The following is a 17,321-nucleotide window of genomic DNA, read 5'->3' on the forward strand; positions in this document are numbered from 1 at the left end:
TTGTAGTCCTTATATCGTGGCCAGCAGTTCGAAATGCAATTGTGATATTAAAAATACATTTAGAGAAGTCTACGGTTTTTTCTGGCTTATCGAACAAACGAATACGAATGGACCCTAGATTATCGCTAACGCGCAATTAACTGATTGCCCCTATAAGTCAGCTTCTTACAGAAACACAGTTTCCTATAATCAAATGTCGCGGCACGCTACTGGTCGACATAGTAAATTACAGTGTATGCATGTATTTTGAATCTTGCGATCCGTATTTCTGATCAGTTTACCGGCCTGTAAATTGTCCGAATACATTTATTGTGATTAAAGTTATTGCTGGTAAAGCACAAATGGTGTGTTTTTATTTTATCGTCAAATCTCTGGTTATTAAAAAGAAATTTTTTCAGTTGGCTAATTTTGGGCTATTTTTAGAAAATTTTTGGCTACAAACATCTGGCAACTTTGGTTAGAAGCGACTTCTGAGAGAATTCGGCGTATGTGACGTCCATTTTTGTCGATGTGCGGAAACTAGAAGTATTCGTGAAATATAACAAAGCAAAATGAAGGTTTGTACAGATTTGATTTTTAGAATTATACTCTGTAAGAAAGTATATAATCTATATTCTAACATCTTATTAAAATAAGATGAATGATTAACTATTTTAGAGTTAGATGTAAATGGATTGAATCATGTATACGGGATGTTTCAGAATTCGATTCTAATTCTGGATTTATTTGCACAGATGTGGTATCGGTTATTTTTAAAATTAAATTAGCTAATAATAATAATAATACAACACGTATTTTATCTTAAATGAAAAAATTAAACATTAGGCTAAATAGAGAAGCTAACACGTGGCTCCGATTGAATCTCCCCAATTCGTACCCGAAAAATGAATTTAGCGTGATTAAAAACATCACGATTATTATTTCGGATATAGTTCATTGTATTTTGTAAAATTTGTTTGTATATTAAATGAAGAACTTCATTATTTTATTTTTATTTTAGTAATTGGTGCAAATTTCCTAGGCTTGTTTCGTCGAGAAAGTATACACTTTTACTGTCGTTTTTTTAAACTTTTTCATTGTAAAAGTGAAGAGGTGATGTCCAATTGATGTTAAAAAGTACCAATTTACAATGTACACACATTGATATTTTGTTTGTTTTTTGGACAAAACAAACAAGGCCCCAATATGTGTAAATTGGAAGTCACAGTATGCTCCCTTCCATTTCTTACACATATTAAAGTTTTATCTTTTTATGTTATGTTTTAAACAGCTTTCACGTTGATGGTTGGAAATCATTAAACCAATTTCTGGTAGCTTTGTTTAGTTACAAGAAAGAATTGTATTTTCTGATAACCCTCCAGGTTCTTAACAATGGTCATGTTCAAAATCTCAATTAACTTCCGGATGCTGCCAGTGTGCTTTCGGCAAACTGCAAGCATCTTTTTCTGTGCTTGATATACCAGCAAACAAAATGACAGCCACCACGAGGTTCATAAGAGCTCTATTTTACATTGACAATTTTGAATTTAATTTATTTGTTGATGGATAAACTCTGAATAAATTAAAATTCAGTTAGTACATTAATACTGTAGAATATTTTAATATACTAGTATATTTACATAAGACATTACATAATTTGTTTTAGTTGTTAAAGTGTAATCTTAGGATTGATTTAATTATTTAAAACTCCTATGAAAATTTAAAAAATCTCCATCCCTATTTATCTTTTTGAAATATTTAATGAGAACAGCTTAATGAAAAATGAATAAGTTTAAAAAGAAATTTAACATGATGTGGAAGTCCATATCATTCACCATTTTTCTTGTTTTTCTCTCCCAAAATTCCTGACAGTCAACGTTTGTGCTCTCTAGAAAATGCCAGTAGCCGTGTAGCATCTCACTGGATTAATGCTGAAATTTTGAATATGCCCAATGGCCCAAAATAAATTCACAATAATCATGTATCTATTAGGTAATAAATTTGTCATTGAGATATTTTATAACTGGGAATTAAGTGTACAAGAAACTTTCTAATAAATATGCAAGAGTGCTTACAAAGTTTATTAAAAAAGCAAACAAAATTTTGTTAGCTAATTTTTGTTCACAGAGTATTTGGCATTTCTAAATGTTATGTATTAATATTGATTTATTTAAATTAGTTTTAATAAAACTGACCCACCAGTCGTCAAGCAGTCTTCATACCCTGAACACTGGCAGCCAGGTGTGGAAACAGAGTTTATGTTAAACGAAGTTTATCAACAGAACGGCCTATAGACGTTGGCTGGCTGAACTGCGGTTTAAAATGCATTGCAAAGACAACAATTGTCTATTTCTGACCGTTCTCTAAACGAAGTTTCAGCAAAATATTGGCTCTTACTTTGCTATTACTCCCCTGTTTTAGGACTCGTTCATCCAATTGGGTTATTTGTTTGAGATGTCAGAAATGGTTGCCAGCCATATTCCGAAAGCTTCCAGAAATAAAATCTTAAGGCCATCAAAACCATTGTTTGGCAATTAATGACAATCCTTTTCCATTTTGATATATTAATATTACATTTTTTTTTATATCTATAAACAGATTTCTGTAATTATTAAAATTGTCTCGTTTATTTAACAGTACGATGACTGAAATGCATTAACGTTTTATAACCGACACAATACTCAAATTGTAAATAAATGCATCTGATTTGAATTAATCGAAGTTTTAAGTCTTCACCCATTTGAATATTGAAACTGGAACATTTAAAACAAATTTAAAGTATTTAATTTTGTTGTTTTTGCTCCAAGCAATTAATTAATGAATAATTTTGTCGATTTGTACCGTTTACAACATTTATCAAAGGAACAATGTCTGTTTTTATCTAAACTTTTCCACAAACAAAGCTACCACTCAAATTGAAAAGCCCTCTAAACCTGCTGTTGAGTGAGTCTAGATAATAGGTCAAATAACTTGTTTCTAATTGCTGTCTACATTGTGGCAGGTGAGAAAAGCCGTCTCTATAATTAAATTTTTCTGAACAGCAGTCTACCCGATCTGTAAATCTACCCGTCAGTTTCTAAATGTTCTCTCTTCAATCGGATGTGGGAGTTCAGTTATGGATTCGAGCCTTGCTCGGATGAGCTGGCCATGTGGAGTTTTCTGGGTTTTCTCCACATCTGTAACACCTAAATAGGGGCAAGTTTCCCTTAAAAAGACCTCCTGGAAGGCATCCCACTAGGCAGATCACCCAAGGGTTGCATTGTCATAACTTAAACAAACATTTAGTAAAACTAAGTTTATTATTGTTTTTTTTATTTTAAAGAGACATACTTGATAGACATTTGCAAACACAAAGTTTTTTTTTTCATTGATTCATATAAAAATGCTATAAACAAAAAAAAAACATAGGACTACTTACAGACTGCACTGTTTGAGGCACCATTGCTTAAGCTTGTTTCCATCAAAGTGTCACATTGGATAGTGGGTACACACAAAACATGTCATGACTACCTCAAATGTGATTCACCTCAACTACATGACATCTCTGACATATTTCCTGAGAACTTTCTTCTTGCAAAAGACTTCTTTTGGGCCAAACTTTGGAGGAATCGTGGTTTAGGGCTATAAGTGACATCATTTTTTAACATATGATTCACCACTTTTCAGACTGAAGAGACTGTGGACCCTAGTTTGATAAACATTGTATTAGTTACATTTCCAGTAATATTGTAATGTTCTACAATAAAACTCACAGACTTGAGATTTGACAGTGACGATTTTTTTCCCCTGGAATCTAAAAACAATCCTGAAAAATAAAGTTATTGTTAAGAAACCTTAAGTCAGTGGGTTTTGTTTTAGAATGTATTACTGAAAATGTAACAAATGCAATGTTTATCAAACTATAGGCTGTGATCTCTTTGGAGTCCAAAAAGTTATCAAGAAATATGTCAGAGATGTCATGTGGCTTGTATGAGTGACAATTCAAGGTAATCACGTTACACATTTTGTACATATCTGCCCAGTACCTTGAGACTCCACAACAGAAACAAACTTAAGAAATGGTGCAGAGTCGTAACAGGGGGAAAGTGTGATGGTCGGTCAAAAAATGATCCTCCCAAGATTTTTACATTTGTGGACTTAGGACACCTTGAAGCGTCAAGAAATCAAAACTGTTCAGGGGTGATTTCTGTATATGTGGATGTTAGTGTGTGGGGGGGGGGCACAATTTTGTTCACTCTGTTTGAAGCTTAATAACTCCTGTGCATTTTGTCGAAAATTTGTAGGGAGGTTTGTTTATTAGGGGGATTTATGCTATTAAATTTTAGTGAGTAAAGACCGAGGGGTGGAGAGATAAAGGGGGTTGTGTGCATATCCAGTAGGGTTGGACTTAATGACGATTTTACTCATTATTAGCATTTACAATTTTTTATAAAACCATCCCCTACTTTCAAAATTAAGTTTTTTGCCATTTTATAATAGTTAAAAATACAAGTTTTTTAATAAAATATGATAACAGATGGTGCCACCAAAATTGTAAATATTGCTGGAAAAGTTGAACAACTTGTTGCTAGTTTATTTAAATAGGTTGGCAACAAAAATTTTGTACTTTGCAATTGTATACCAAATACATTTTTAAAAAATTGAGAGAAAGCTTCTATACTACTACTAAAAATATGAGAGCATTGATGACAAAAAGGTCTTCAAAAGTTTTTTGCTGTGTGCCAAGATGTTCTAATTCACCACATAACATTAGCCAAAACAATGAGAGAACTTCCTAACAAACATAAAAATATTCTCAGTCCATTTTTACTTGACTTCATCCACTACTTCATTCAAAAAGAAAATATTTGTTTTATAATCATAGAGTAAACTCGATAAATTTTTATAAGACATTTTATTTTATAATATTCAAATGCTTTCTAATTTTATCTGTAAAATACAGTCAAACTTCAGTTTTTGGACAAATCATTTCATGAACAGAATTTTGAACTCAGTTGCATCAGTTGCCAAACATACTACTCAGCAAGAGCTGGCCACAGAGTAAAGAGATGGGTGGTCAACTTCCTGTACTCCTAAAGAAAGTTGATGGCTCAACCAATCAGCAACAGGACTACCAATTCATAAGTTTGGTGCTGAGATTGTCTTGCGTCATTGGATATCATAATAGGAATCACCAATGATGATGCTATTTAAATTAAATTTCAGTGCACATGCAGGAAAGATACCAATACCATTTTTGGTATGTGCTGCAGTTGAATCTAAATCAATTAATAAAAACCTCATTAATTAATATCAATCATTTTTATTCCTTCAGAACTGCATCCATAACACTTATTCCATTGGCATAGGACATTTTGGGATGAGGGAGGCAGGATGGAAAGTTTAACTTTATGATGTAAAAAAAACATAAAACAACGTAATATAAAGCTTTTATTTTAATCAGTCTCGACAGAGATCTTACATGGTTAAAAAATTGTGTAATTAAAAATAATTAATATTAAGTATAAAATCTGTTAGGAATCATGAAGTAAAAACGTCAAACATTCCATCTTGCTCTCACCTTGAAGGCAAGATAGAATACATAGGATATCCCTAAATTTTACAATTGACACACAAAAAACATCCATCTTTTGTGTCTGTACATAGTTCATGTGCCCAACCACAACACACTGGACATTGTACCCAGTCCTCTGTGGGTGGTTCCACATAATACACAAAACCTTCATCCATCACCATCTGCATCATTTCTTTAGTCCAAGAACCTCTGTTGCTCTTTCTTATATACTTGTTCACCATCTAAAAACAATTACATCCTCAATTAGTTAGATAAATTGAAAACAAATCAAAATAATTGCGTACGGGAAACTATTCCATCTTGCCCATTGCCAATAATGATAATATCAACGATTTAAAAATCCTTGAATTTTTTTTCTTCTTTAAATATCAATTCATGCAATCTATCCCTAATAGGTACTTTTTATAAAAACAAAATAGTAATATTTACCTTGTAGGTATAAATAACAACACTGCAAAAGTCCAATGATTGCGTAATAATCTGCTGTGAAATAAGAAATACTTGCACACATCAGTTAGTGGTACCAACCGGTCTGAGTCACTGTTCTTAAATACAAGATATCCGGATGTCTCTGTGTGCATGGAGATTCAGATACTTCATTGCGTAGTTCGGGGTGGGTAAGTAGTTCCATCTTGCCCTCCCTTCCCCTAGTTTTTTATACTTATTTCTAAAATAAAATTCCAATGATGCTCTAAAATACAAACATTTTTAGTTTGTATAATGTGTTTGTTTTTATAAATAGTTTAGGCAGTGTAGCCCATGTGATTGCTGTACTTTGACTCTCATTAAAAGCTTATAACTTTGCCTGCTAGATGGCATTAGTGCTTTACACATGCTCATTAATTAACAACAGTGAAAATCATCTATAAACCAAAAGATAGATATTAATTTACAAGTTTTTGAATGTACATATATCAAATGATTCTACTGTTAGGTCTAAATGTAGTTTTAAGGATGACTTATTCAAAAATATAATCTATATTTTCAAATTATATATAAATACAGTATAATGAATAATAATTGTAAGTGCTTGCAATGTGCAGATAATTAATTAATAATGTGAATTTTAATATTACAGAAATTGTAACACATTTGATGTAGGGACTATAATTGGTTATACATGCATAATTTCTCAAGCAAACCAAATAACTTGCTGATAAAAAGCATCATGATTTAACAGATACATAGAAGTAACTAACAAAAAAGTTCAGTGGTGACAAGGCAATAATTAAAAGGATTGTCTTTGCAATACAAAACTGTTCCTGATGATTGGACATGACAAAAAGTGAAGGCATTTTATGTATTTACTAAATATTATCATTTTTAATTGAAACTATCACTTTGTGTAAATTTGGATGCTTCATTAAATCAATAGTAAACAATGAATGTAAATAAACAACATGAATACTGATACTTTTATTTTTTAGGGCTTTTTGTGTCTAGGACTCAAGCATCTCATGTTTAATATTTTATAGCAAACATGCTGAGTTATTAATAAAATTCAACAAATTTAATACTAATAAAATAATTATATTAATAAATTGATTAAACAATAAGAAAACTGAAATAAAGTAACTTTTGATGTATTATTATATTTGTAATTTTTAATTAATATTTTCTTATTATTATTAGTTAAATATATCTTATCCGGCAACTGGCTGTCAAAAATTAATTGAGTTTGATGATGAACGCAAAGTGCGCATATTTTATGAAAAAAGAATGGGACAAGAAGTTGAAGCAGATGCACTTGGAGATGAATGGAAGGTAAAGCTTTTGATAATTATATTGTTAACTGAGAATTTTATTCAACTCAAAAAAAAATTTGCATCAAATATTAATAGTAATATATTGAATACATCGCAGGTTTTGATTAATAGAATTATATTAAATCATTATTAGACAAAAAAGTATTTATAAATATTTTAAAAAAGTAACAAAAAGTAGTGTTATCAGTTGATTGTTAAACTTCAAACTGAAATCTGTATAAAATCAAAAAATTCTTTTAAAACTGAACATAAATGCAAGTAATTATAGAATATTCAGTCACCTGCTAGTTGCTTCAACCTTTCACTTTTGTCTTTCATCAGGTGTTCCTGGTCTCTAAATATCTGGCATAATAATGCTTTCCTAATCTCCTTCATTCTTTGTTTTTGCTCCAAAACATTTTTATATTTTCCCTATATCAAAGGAGCATAGTAGAAGCTGCAGAGATATAAGCATTGGGGTACTTTATCTCTGAATGCTTACATTAGTTCTCTAACCTCGTTGTCACTACTCTAATATCCCAATTCATACAATACTTAATTGGCATGAATGAAATAAGATGTTCAAGTCTGCTTTCTGTGGTCAAGTTCCTGGAATTTTTTATCACACCTTGTATCGGGGTATTCACGTCTGTAGTTTTTTCTCATTATACCAGCTTTCTTAAGTCATTAAAGTTTAAAGTGTCACTTATCTTGACCTTAGCTTGTCACAGAATCTGTACTAAGTGATCAGCTTAATGGAAATGTTCCCTTGGAGTAATGCTTGCCAATTATTGAAATTAATCAAAAGAGGGACTAGTTTTAATCAATTATTGAAATTAATCAAAAGAGGGACTATTTTTACATCACAAAAATGTAAGAAAGTAATTTGGAAAGCACTGTTTTGTATTTTCCTTCTGACCATGATTTTGGCTGTGCAAAAAGGGGTAATCAGGCACTCCACTTGCTTCTGTCATTGCCAGCATACACATACTATGCCATTTTACATGACTGGTTCTTACTCATATCATCTACCTATCAAAGAATGGTGGCCTTGCTCTCTCAAACTTGCATCTCTTGCAGAAATATGAGATAATGTAAAATCAGAAGACAGATTTTTTTTGGTGGGTGTTTTCTGTATTTGAAAATTTTGAAAGGAGTTGCAGGTTATATTCTGACTTTAAATTCCACCCATTTGCCTTAATAATCACAGTTCCCTAACCTTGATGGTTTAAGATTTAAGTTTTTTAATAAATACTTTCAATTAAGATATTGGTCAGTCTAACATAAAATTATTAGAGGCCAAAAAGAATTAATTTTAATATTTAACAAAATTATTTTCTGTTTAATTTTTTTCAGGTTTATTTTATTACTATTCATGAACAAAGGAAATTAGTCAAAGAAAGTGATAAATTATATTTATTTTTATACTTAATTTACATAATTGTGACAGTTTATAAGTGCCTGCAATCAAATCATGGAGGCAAACAATGAGTAAAGGAATGAATTTGTCAGTAGCAAATTTCTTATTAAGACTAAGTACTGTACCATACATACAAGGTATCTTCAAATATGCATTAGTGTAGACCAGCGATTCCCATTCCAGGGTATGCGTGCCCCTGGGGGTACGCGACAGGTTGTTTAGGGGTACAGAAAAAAGTTAGTTATTATGGCAGAAAAAATAATATATTATGTATCACAAATTAATATGGTAAAAATGCTCCTTGCAACAATCACAAACTTTATTATACATTTCAAAATGCAAAAATAGAAATAAAAACTTATGTTGCTGATTATACAATGCAACAGATCAACAAATGTTGCACAGTCAATGGTAGTGGGGATACCATTATGTGTGATTTGCAATTATGCTATGGACTTTTGATGGTGGGGTGTGTTACCGTTATTATAATTGTGAGATTACGAGGGCACATGGTCAGTACCCTAATTGCCACTTACACGTTGAATTGGTAAAACTTGCCCACGTTGTCTTTTCAGATGGCTTTTTATCGAGGGCGAGGGAGGTGAGCAAGTCGACGGGTGTCCTTAGAGCAATGATAGACAGGTTTAACAAAATACCCAAGCATTTATTAATTAACTAAATCTAGATTACAGGAGGCTGTATAAGTGCTAAGGTTAAATGCGGTTATGCTATACTATTTACACAAAATGGGCAACTACTCTCGTAACTAGTTCGAGAGAGGGCATTTTTACAAGTTCTAATAGGCCCTAAATACCTTTCGGGCATAACGGAGAGTTGATATGGCAAACATCGTCTGTGTGGAAGAGGTAGGAGTCCTCGGTGTCTTCTTTTTGCTGGATCAGGTCCACTGTATGGAGGTCCGGGAGTCGAGGTGGCACTATCACCAATTATAACTTCCTATGACGAATCGCCCTGAGCTTCCGATAGCTTGCACTTTTATACTATTGTTGTGGGAAAGTTGTCACGTGATCGTCAATTATTGATGCTGATGAAGCATTTTTGACAGCTAAGCATCAGCTTTCCTGCGGACTTGTTATACAACTGATGACCTCTGATCTAATTTATACCTCTCTGTTTTTTCTAACGAAGATGTTTACATTTTGAAAACAATTAAATTAAAAAATTTATGTTAAGAGCCCCAAAAAAATCAACTCTCAAATCATACCTCTAAGCTCGTACCAGCTTAGAGGTATGGAGGAGTACATGTCAAGAGTTGCAATTTGGCACAAAGTATTAGGTGCCCAAATCGTGCATGCATAAAAAAAAAAACAGACTTGTAGGTACTTGGGGGACCAAGAACCGAGTCAAAATAAAATTCAAAGTGGCAACACTCTCTACAAACAGGCAGTGCGAGATTTGCGCGTGCATTGCTCGTTGGGAAGTTGGAAATGCCACGGGGCTACGCTAATGAAAAATGTTGGGGACCACTGGTATAGATCATTGTTTCTCAACTTCTAATGAATTGTCGCCCCCTTCAACATAGTATCGCCTCCTTCAAAATTCTGATGCCGAGGGTCAAGGCAAACACCAAATTCAAACTGCATTGAATAGGCTAGTGACTAGTATAATGTTTAATTATTGTACGATATAACGAATAAAATACCTAATTATTCTTACTATAATGTTTTACTATATTGCCCAGAAAATTGTTTTTTCGCCTCCCCAAAATATAAACTGTTACTAATCGCCCCCTCAACATGGAAAAATGCTCACGTGGGGGTGATATTGCCCTGTTGAGAAACACTGGTGTAGACAATATAAATAAGCACATGTGTACACATCACTGTGCTCCTGAACTAAGCTATTGTCTTTTCTAACATGCTCACATTGAAAGTTATTTAATATATTAAATTTTACAAACGTTAGTTTAATTATTGTTAGGTTTCTACATTACCTTTTTGTTTGTTTTAGTTTTAAACCACTATAATGTCATCTTCAGTTTCAATTTTATTTTGAATTGATAATCATTAAATTTAATGTAATTATTAGTTAATGCTAGTATGTATATGATAGCAGTTTAACTATCTTATATTATACTAGTAGCCCGGGACACCCCCTAGTGGGCATTCTAGCAGCAACAGTGTCATTCCATGGTATAAATAAGAAAATTTGTAAATAATAAATTCCTATTACAAATAAAAATATATACTGTTAATAAATAAATTATACTATTAATTTAAATAATAGCAGATAATCATCACTACAGACACCCCCTAGTGCACGTTCTAGACATTCTGTGACAGATGACAGATATACAAGCAGCGGGATCAATGGCTTATATAAGTAGATTAATTGTTAATAGTTATCCAAACTATAGTCTGAATAATGTAGAAACTAATATGATTATTACAGAATATCTGTACTTGGTTATTTATGTATATTTACAATGATTTTTAACAAAAATAGAACAAACAAGCAGTACTTTAGAAGTCACCATCTCAAGCATTAAACTGCACAGTGTTTATTATTTTGCTTTCAGTGGCTGCTCCAAAAGCACATAGTGTATATAGTAGGATAGTCATACAGAAAACCACCTAGTTGAAGGCTGCCTTATTTTTTCTAAAATTAATTCCTTATTGAACATGTACATTCTCTTTGGGAGCAATATATTTAGCAATTAAAACTTAACCTTATTATACTTTTTAAAGTTTTTAAGGTAATTGTTAAAAGTTTTTCAAATATACAAGAACCAACTGAGGTCTTTTTTTAAAAAAAAAAATACAAACTTTCTTTCTAACCAAGATAAAACAGTTTTTTGGTGTATTATTTAAAACAATCATTAAATAAAAATTTACTTTTTATCTTTGTTAAATCAAAATGCATTTATCACAATAATCCTCATCAATATCTCTTATATGTTCTAGCAATTGCCAAACAAGTACAATGAATATTTAAAGAACAATATATAATGAAATTTAATTATTATTTACAAATATCAACTTTCTGATAATTGATTGTCATTTTGTATCAATGCCATATACAATGATGTGCTCTTCTGGAGACACATTTATACCTGTGTTCAATTTATTACATTTACATTTTTTCGGTTATGACAAATTGCTCTAAAAAAAATTGTTCTAAAAATATAGTTCTTTCATACAATAATATTTTACAATTATTTTCACTTTGATTTATTATCCACGGAGACCATTGATGTTTGAGTCTTAACACGATGATGCTTTTTTATTTGTTTTTCCAGTTGTCTTCCTGTTTCTTTAATATATACTTCTGCATTTCTATTACAGTCGCATTTCAATTCAAATAATATGCCTGTTTTATTTAATTTTTCTTCTTCACTTTTTCTTTTTATTCCTGTAATATAATAAGTTTGCACTTCACGCTGACATATACTATTATTATAACACTTACGTTGCAGTGGTATTACAGGAGTGGAGTTCCAGATGCAGAAATTTATCCAACTTTTGGAGAAAGGTTTTATCCACTAGCACTTTCAGTAGTGTAAAACTATCATCATCAGGTGTACATAAAATATGATAGTTTAAGCTTTCTGAACAATTCAATTTGAAAATTTTGTAAAACCATTGGAATATCGTTCAGAAAGCTTAAACTATCATATTCTATGTATGCCTGATGATGGTAGTTTTACACTGCTAAAAGTGCTAGTGGATAAAATCTTTCTCCAAAAGTCGGATAAATTTCCGTATCTGGAACTCCACTCCTGTAACGCCACTGCACGTAAGTGTTATAATAATATTACTGTAATGTTTAGTTTATTCTTTTGCTTTTCAAACAGTCCTTTTATGTAAAGAAAACTATAGATTCTGGGTTAAAAATTAAAGAATAATTTTATTTTCTTCAATATTCCTTTATGATTATCCAAAATATTTATTAGATAAATAGAAAAAGATATTACTAAAATATATAGAAAATATTTAATCTCTCTGTCTGTTAACATTATTCTACAGTAAGTTTTTCATGATTCTGTAACAAAATTATTCTTTTTAATATATAATGGGCTATATGAATGGTAAATAGTAGTTTTATCTATATTACAACCTTTTTTATTCATTCTAAACAGATTTCTGTTTAGATCTAAGTAAACTATGCTTTTATTTTCTTTCTTTTCTAATTCAAAGGTAAGAAAAGTAAATAAATAGTCAGTATCAATATGTCATCAACATAATTATACACAAATAGCAATGAAATATAAAAAAGTATAATTATTATTTTCAAATACAAATTTTATTAAATCTATTTCAAATTCCTCTATTTCTGTTTATTTAATGCTTTATAGATCATACTTCTTGTTATGGATGGGTACATTGACACTATATTGGAATCTGAATTTAAATTGATAGGATTAATCTTGGGTTAATTAACCCAATAGAGAATAAGAAGAATAAATTGAATGAATAAGAAAAAAATAAGATCTTAGATGTGTAATATCATCTATAAGCTGAACATTGTATGCCTGTGAGGTCTCTTTTGTCACTCAAAAAATAGATACAGTCGACCCCCTATAACACTGTTGATAATTCTGTTTTATATGAATTCCATGTTGTACGAGTAACTTAGATTTTACAAATATGTGTGCTGGGCTGTGAATGGCTCACGAATTTGTAAAATCTAAGTGACTCGTACAACATGGAATTCATATAAAATGGAATTATCAACAGTGTTATAGGGGGGTCGACTGTATTTGATCAGTTGTAACTGGATTTTTTGTTTTCAGAAAAATTGATACATTCTATATATTAACATTATCTATTTGTGGCCTTACTTTATTACTTATAAAGGGGGTAGTTAGAAGTGGGCAAGATAAGGAAGTTTTTTAAGTAATTAGTTTTTTCCTGGGTTTAAATAACTCAATAACAGAAAAAGTTTTTTCTCAAATGTTCAAAGATGTTAACTTTTCATATCGTCCCAAAACACACCCTGTCTTATCCTACCAATGGGACAAGATGGTATATTTGATGATTTTTTTTTTTTCAAAGGAAAATGTTTGTGAAAACTTAATTTGAACTATTCCATAATTATAAAGATTAAATAACATCAAACTAGCAATGAAACAATATTTACAGTTTATTACAGAAATTTTCATACTACAGCAGTCTGTTTTTTCTTGAAGATATAACGTGCAAGTTTGGTGAGCAGTGTTTCTATTCATGTGTGATAAAGTTACCCCAAGACTTCAAAGTTGCATTGTTTACCAAGAATTTTAAGTAAAGTTTCAAATCAGTGGTGTTAATAAAAGAATTTTTACTATTGTTAGAAGGAATCAAAAAATTTAAAAACTTTGCATTACTTGCACATGGGTGTTTTTAAAAATTAACAAATTACATCAACTTGTATTTTTTGGCTGTTGTCATTCATTATCATCTACTTTTAGTGTGCAGATTTAAATGCAATGCTGGCTATACACCCATCTTGCCTTCTATACAATTACTCTATCTCTTGTTCAATTGGCTAGTTTGCCAGCATGACTGCATAGCATACATTTTGTAAGAAGTAGAACAAGTTTTAACTTTGACCTTACACTGAAACGGAATTGTTTACATTATAATTCTATTCTTAAAATTTCTGAGATATTTGAAATATTAAAATACTATGCACTTGTTTTATTTAAATTTTTTTAACAATAGGGCTATGTAGTTAGAATTAGTGGTGGAAATGACAAACAAGGATTTCCAATGAAGCAGGGAGTTTTGACTGCAGGACGTGTTAGATTGTTGCTATCAAAAGGCCATTCCTGCTATCGTCCTCGACGTACCGGAGAGAGAAAACGTAAATCAGTACGTGGATGCATTGTAGATTCTAATCTCAGTGTCATATGTTTGGTTATTGTGAAGAAAGGTTTGTGATATGATTTTTTAGCTCTATTTTGTTTGTATTGTAAATTATTTATTTTTATAAAATATTAATCTATATTTGATTTGTAGAGTTAAAATAATTTTTATACTTTGTATGGGAAAGTTTTCTAAGCTCTAACATTTTATAGGTTAATATAGTATAAACTTCATACTTTTGGGTGTTGTATTCTGTAAAATCTGTGAATATAGAAATGAGAAATACTCTGCAAAAAGTATTATAAAAATGAAAAAATTTTCTAAAGAAAGAATTTTTAAATAATACATTATATCTTTTATATCGTTTGGTTTATATCTTTTGGTTAGGAATAAAAAAAATTCTAACAATTGCAGTGGTTTGGTTTCATCTTCACTTTCAGGTTTTGCCTTTGTTTAATTTTCAAATTAATTTGTCTTTGAATTTATAATTTTTCAACTTGCCATAAAAAAATCTAAACAAAAAGAAAATACTTTTCATATTTTTACTGTATTTGAATTTGTCTGTCATTTTAAAATGATCATCAAACTTCTATTTAACAAATTGTTCAGTGGATTCTGCTTTATCATAAGGCCAGCTGGCTCACTGTTAATTATTATTAACATGATGATATATTTCATCACACACACACATCTTTTCTGGTTTTTATTCATTAATGCATGATGTCCTTCCTGGAATGCATTTTCAGTTTATTTAACAGCCCTCTTCAGCCAGCAAGTATATTACATGTATATTAATAGATAATAAAGCAAGGTTCTGTTTGAAAATAGAATCAAAACAACAAGAAATAATATAATGTCAAGAAATATTCATGAATTATTCACAAGATGTGAATCTTTAAACTTTAATTCAATTTTAGGCGAGCAAGATATTCCTGGTTTGACTGACACCACAATTCCACGTCGTTCTGGTCCCAAGAGAGCAAGTAAGATAAGAAAACTTTTCAACTTGTCAAAAGAGGATGATGTGCGCCAGTATGTAGTGAGAAAACCTCTTCCCCAGAAGGAAGGTAATTTAGACAAAAATATTTTTATATGTTAATGTAAGAGTTAAAAATATCTGTTGATGCGTATTGACTAAATTTTCATTATAGGGAAAAAGCCTAGAACAAAGGCTCCAAAGATCCAACGATTGGTTACTCCTATCATGTTGCAGAGAAAGCGTCATCGCTTGGCCTTGAAGCGCAAGAGGGCACAGAAACGTAAAGACCAGGCTGCTGAATATGCTCGGCTGTTGGCCCAACGTGCCAAGGAGGCAAAGGAAAAACGTGCTGAGGAAATAAGGAGGAGACGTTCAGCATCCCAGAGGGAAAGTTCTTCCTCTGCCGGTAGGACTGTCAGTCAAAGTTAATTTGGATTAATGATAAAAAAATACAGTTCTATCAAAAAAATGAAAAATAAATAAATATTCTGAATTTTGCTGTAGTTTTTAATTAACCAAGAAGTGATCAATTAATCGTTATAAAACATACTGAATAAGTAAATAAAGATAATTTTCTTTGTAGTCTGTTCCCCGTACACTGGATTAAGAGCCCAATAACACAAACACTAAATATAATAGAATCCAATTCATAAATATAAAATTCAATAACCATTACGTATCTGCAATATCCAGTACAGTAATACCCTGAACTTACGCGATATGTGGGACCGAGCAATAACCATGTAAGTCAGGGTATAATTTCCCAATTTACGTAAAATCCAAGTCGGATGTATGTAAGCTAATAAATATTCTCGTTAATCATATCTCGTCTTTTGATTTGTTTACGGTTACAAGAAATTGCCGCGTAGAGTCTCTCAAGTCTCCGTAGATATAACAAACACAAAATAAATTGTAGTATGTGTCGATTCTACACGACAAGTCCGAACATGTAAGCTGAACAATAGTATGGGGGAGTGAGTAATCAAGAGTTGCATGGCGCTCAAACAAAAGACGAATCAACGAGATTTGAAAATCGCATAAGTCGAGGTTATTACTGTACTGTACATAAAATATCCAATACAAATACAAAATCCTATATGTAGTAATTAATACACAATATTCACCAGTAAACAAGCTGTGATAAACTGATGCCATAATTTATTAAAAATATTTTAATAATAGTGTTCACCTAATGAAAAAAATGCGAAAGTAAGAAATATGCAAATCAGGTTAGCAGGAGGAGGTCACAACCAGCCACTATTAAAAGTGCCTTGGATTCATCTCTTGGGGGTTGGTTAATTTAGCACTAAGAAACATTGGATTGTATTGGATTTAGAGGGTGGCAAACATTTTTTATAACATGTTTGAATATATAAAGTAAGAAATAAAATACTGTATACTTTTTCTAATTTGTTGTCACTACTAGACACTTGGCAATTCTGTCAACTTTTATTCAGGAAATAAAAGTTGACAGAATTGCCAAGTGTCTAGTAGTGATAAATTATTCAAAGAAAGAAAGACACGGTTTCAAAATACAGTGGTACTTCAGGATACGAAATTAATCCGTTCCGAAACTGAGATCGTATCATGAAAATGTCGTAAGGTGGATCATCTTTTCCCATACGATTACATGTAAAACCAAATAATTCGTTCCAACGCGAAAAACATACTCAAATTAAAGCCAAGTAATACATTAAAAAAAATAACTGTAGTAAGAAAAACAAATGAAAAATGCGAACTAATGTAACGTCGTATGGTGAGTTTTTGTTCGTATCGTGGAGCAAAAATATGTTCGAATTTCATGTCGTATGCTGGG

General features: G+C 31.2%; 1 protein-coding gene across 1 annotated transcript; it reads left to right on the plus strand.

Annotated features, from left to right (window-relative positions):
* The first annotated feature begins 423 nt into the window (after positions 1-423).
* On the plus strand, positions 424-16,004 carry LOC111618298 (40S ribosomal protein S6-like). Its single transcript, XM_023359799.1, has 5 exons — positions 424-557; positions 7,187-7,318; positions 14,383-14,593; positions 15,444-15,593; positions 15,678-16,004. Exons 1-5 carry the CDS (start codon positions 552-554, stop codon positions 15,932-15,934), a joined length of 756 nt encoding a protein of 251 aa, XP_023215567.1. The 5' UTR covers positions 424-551; the 3' UTR covers positions 15,935-16,004.
* Positions 16,005-17,321: the final 1,317 nt, after the last annotated feature.

The sequence above is a fragment of the Centruroides sculpturatus genome, unplaced genomic scaffold (genome assembly GCF_000671375.1).
Source record: "Centruroides sculpturatus isolate CEXI.00-Female unplaced genomic scaffold, Cexi_2.0 scaffold83, whole genome shotgun sequence".
NCBI lineage: Eukaryota > Metazoa > Arthropoda > Arachnida > Scorpiones > Buthidae > Centruroides > Centruroides sculpturatus.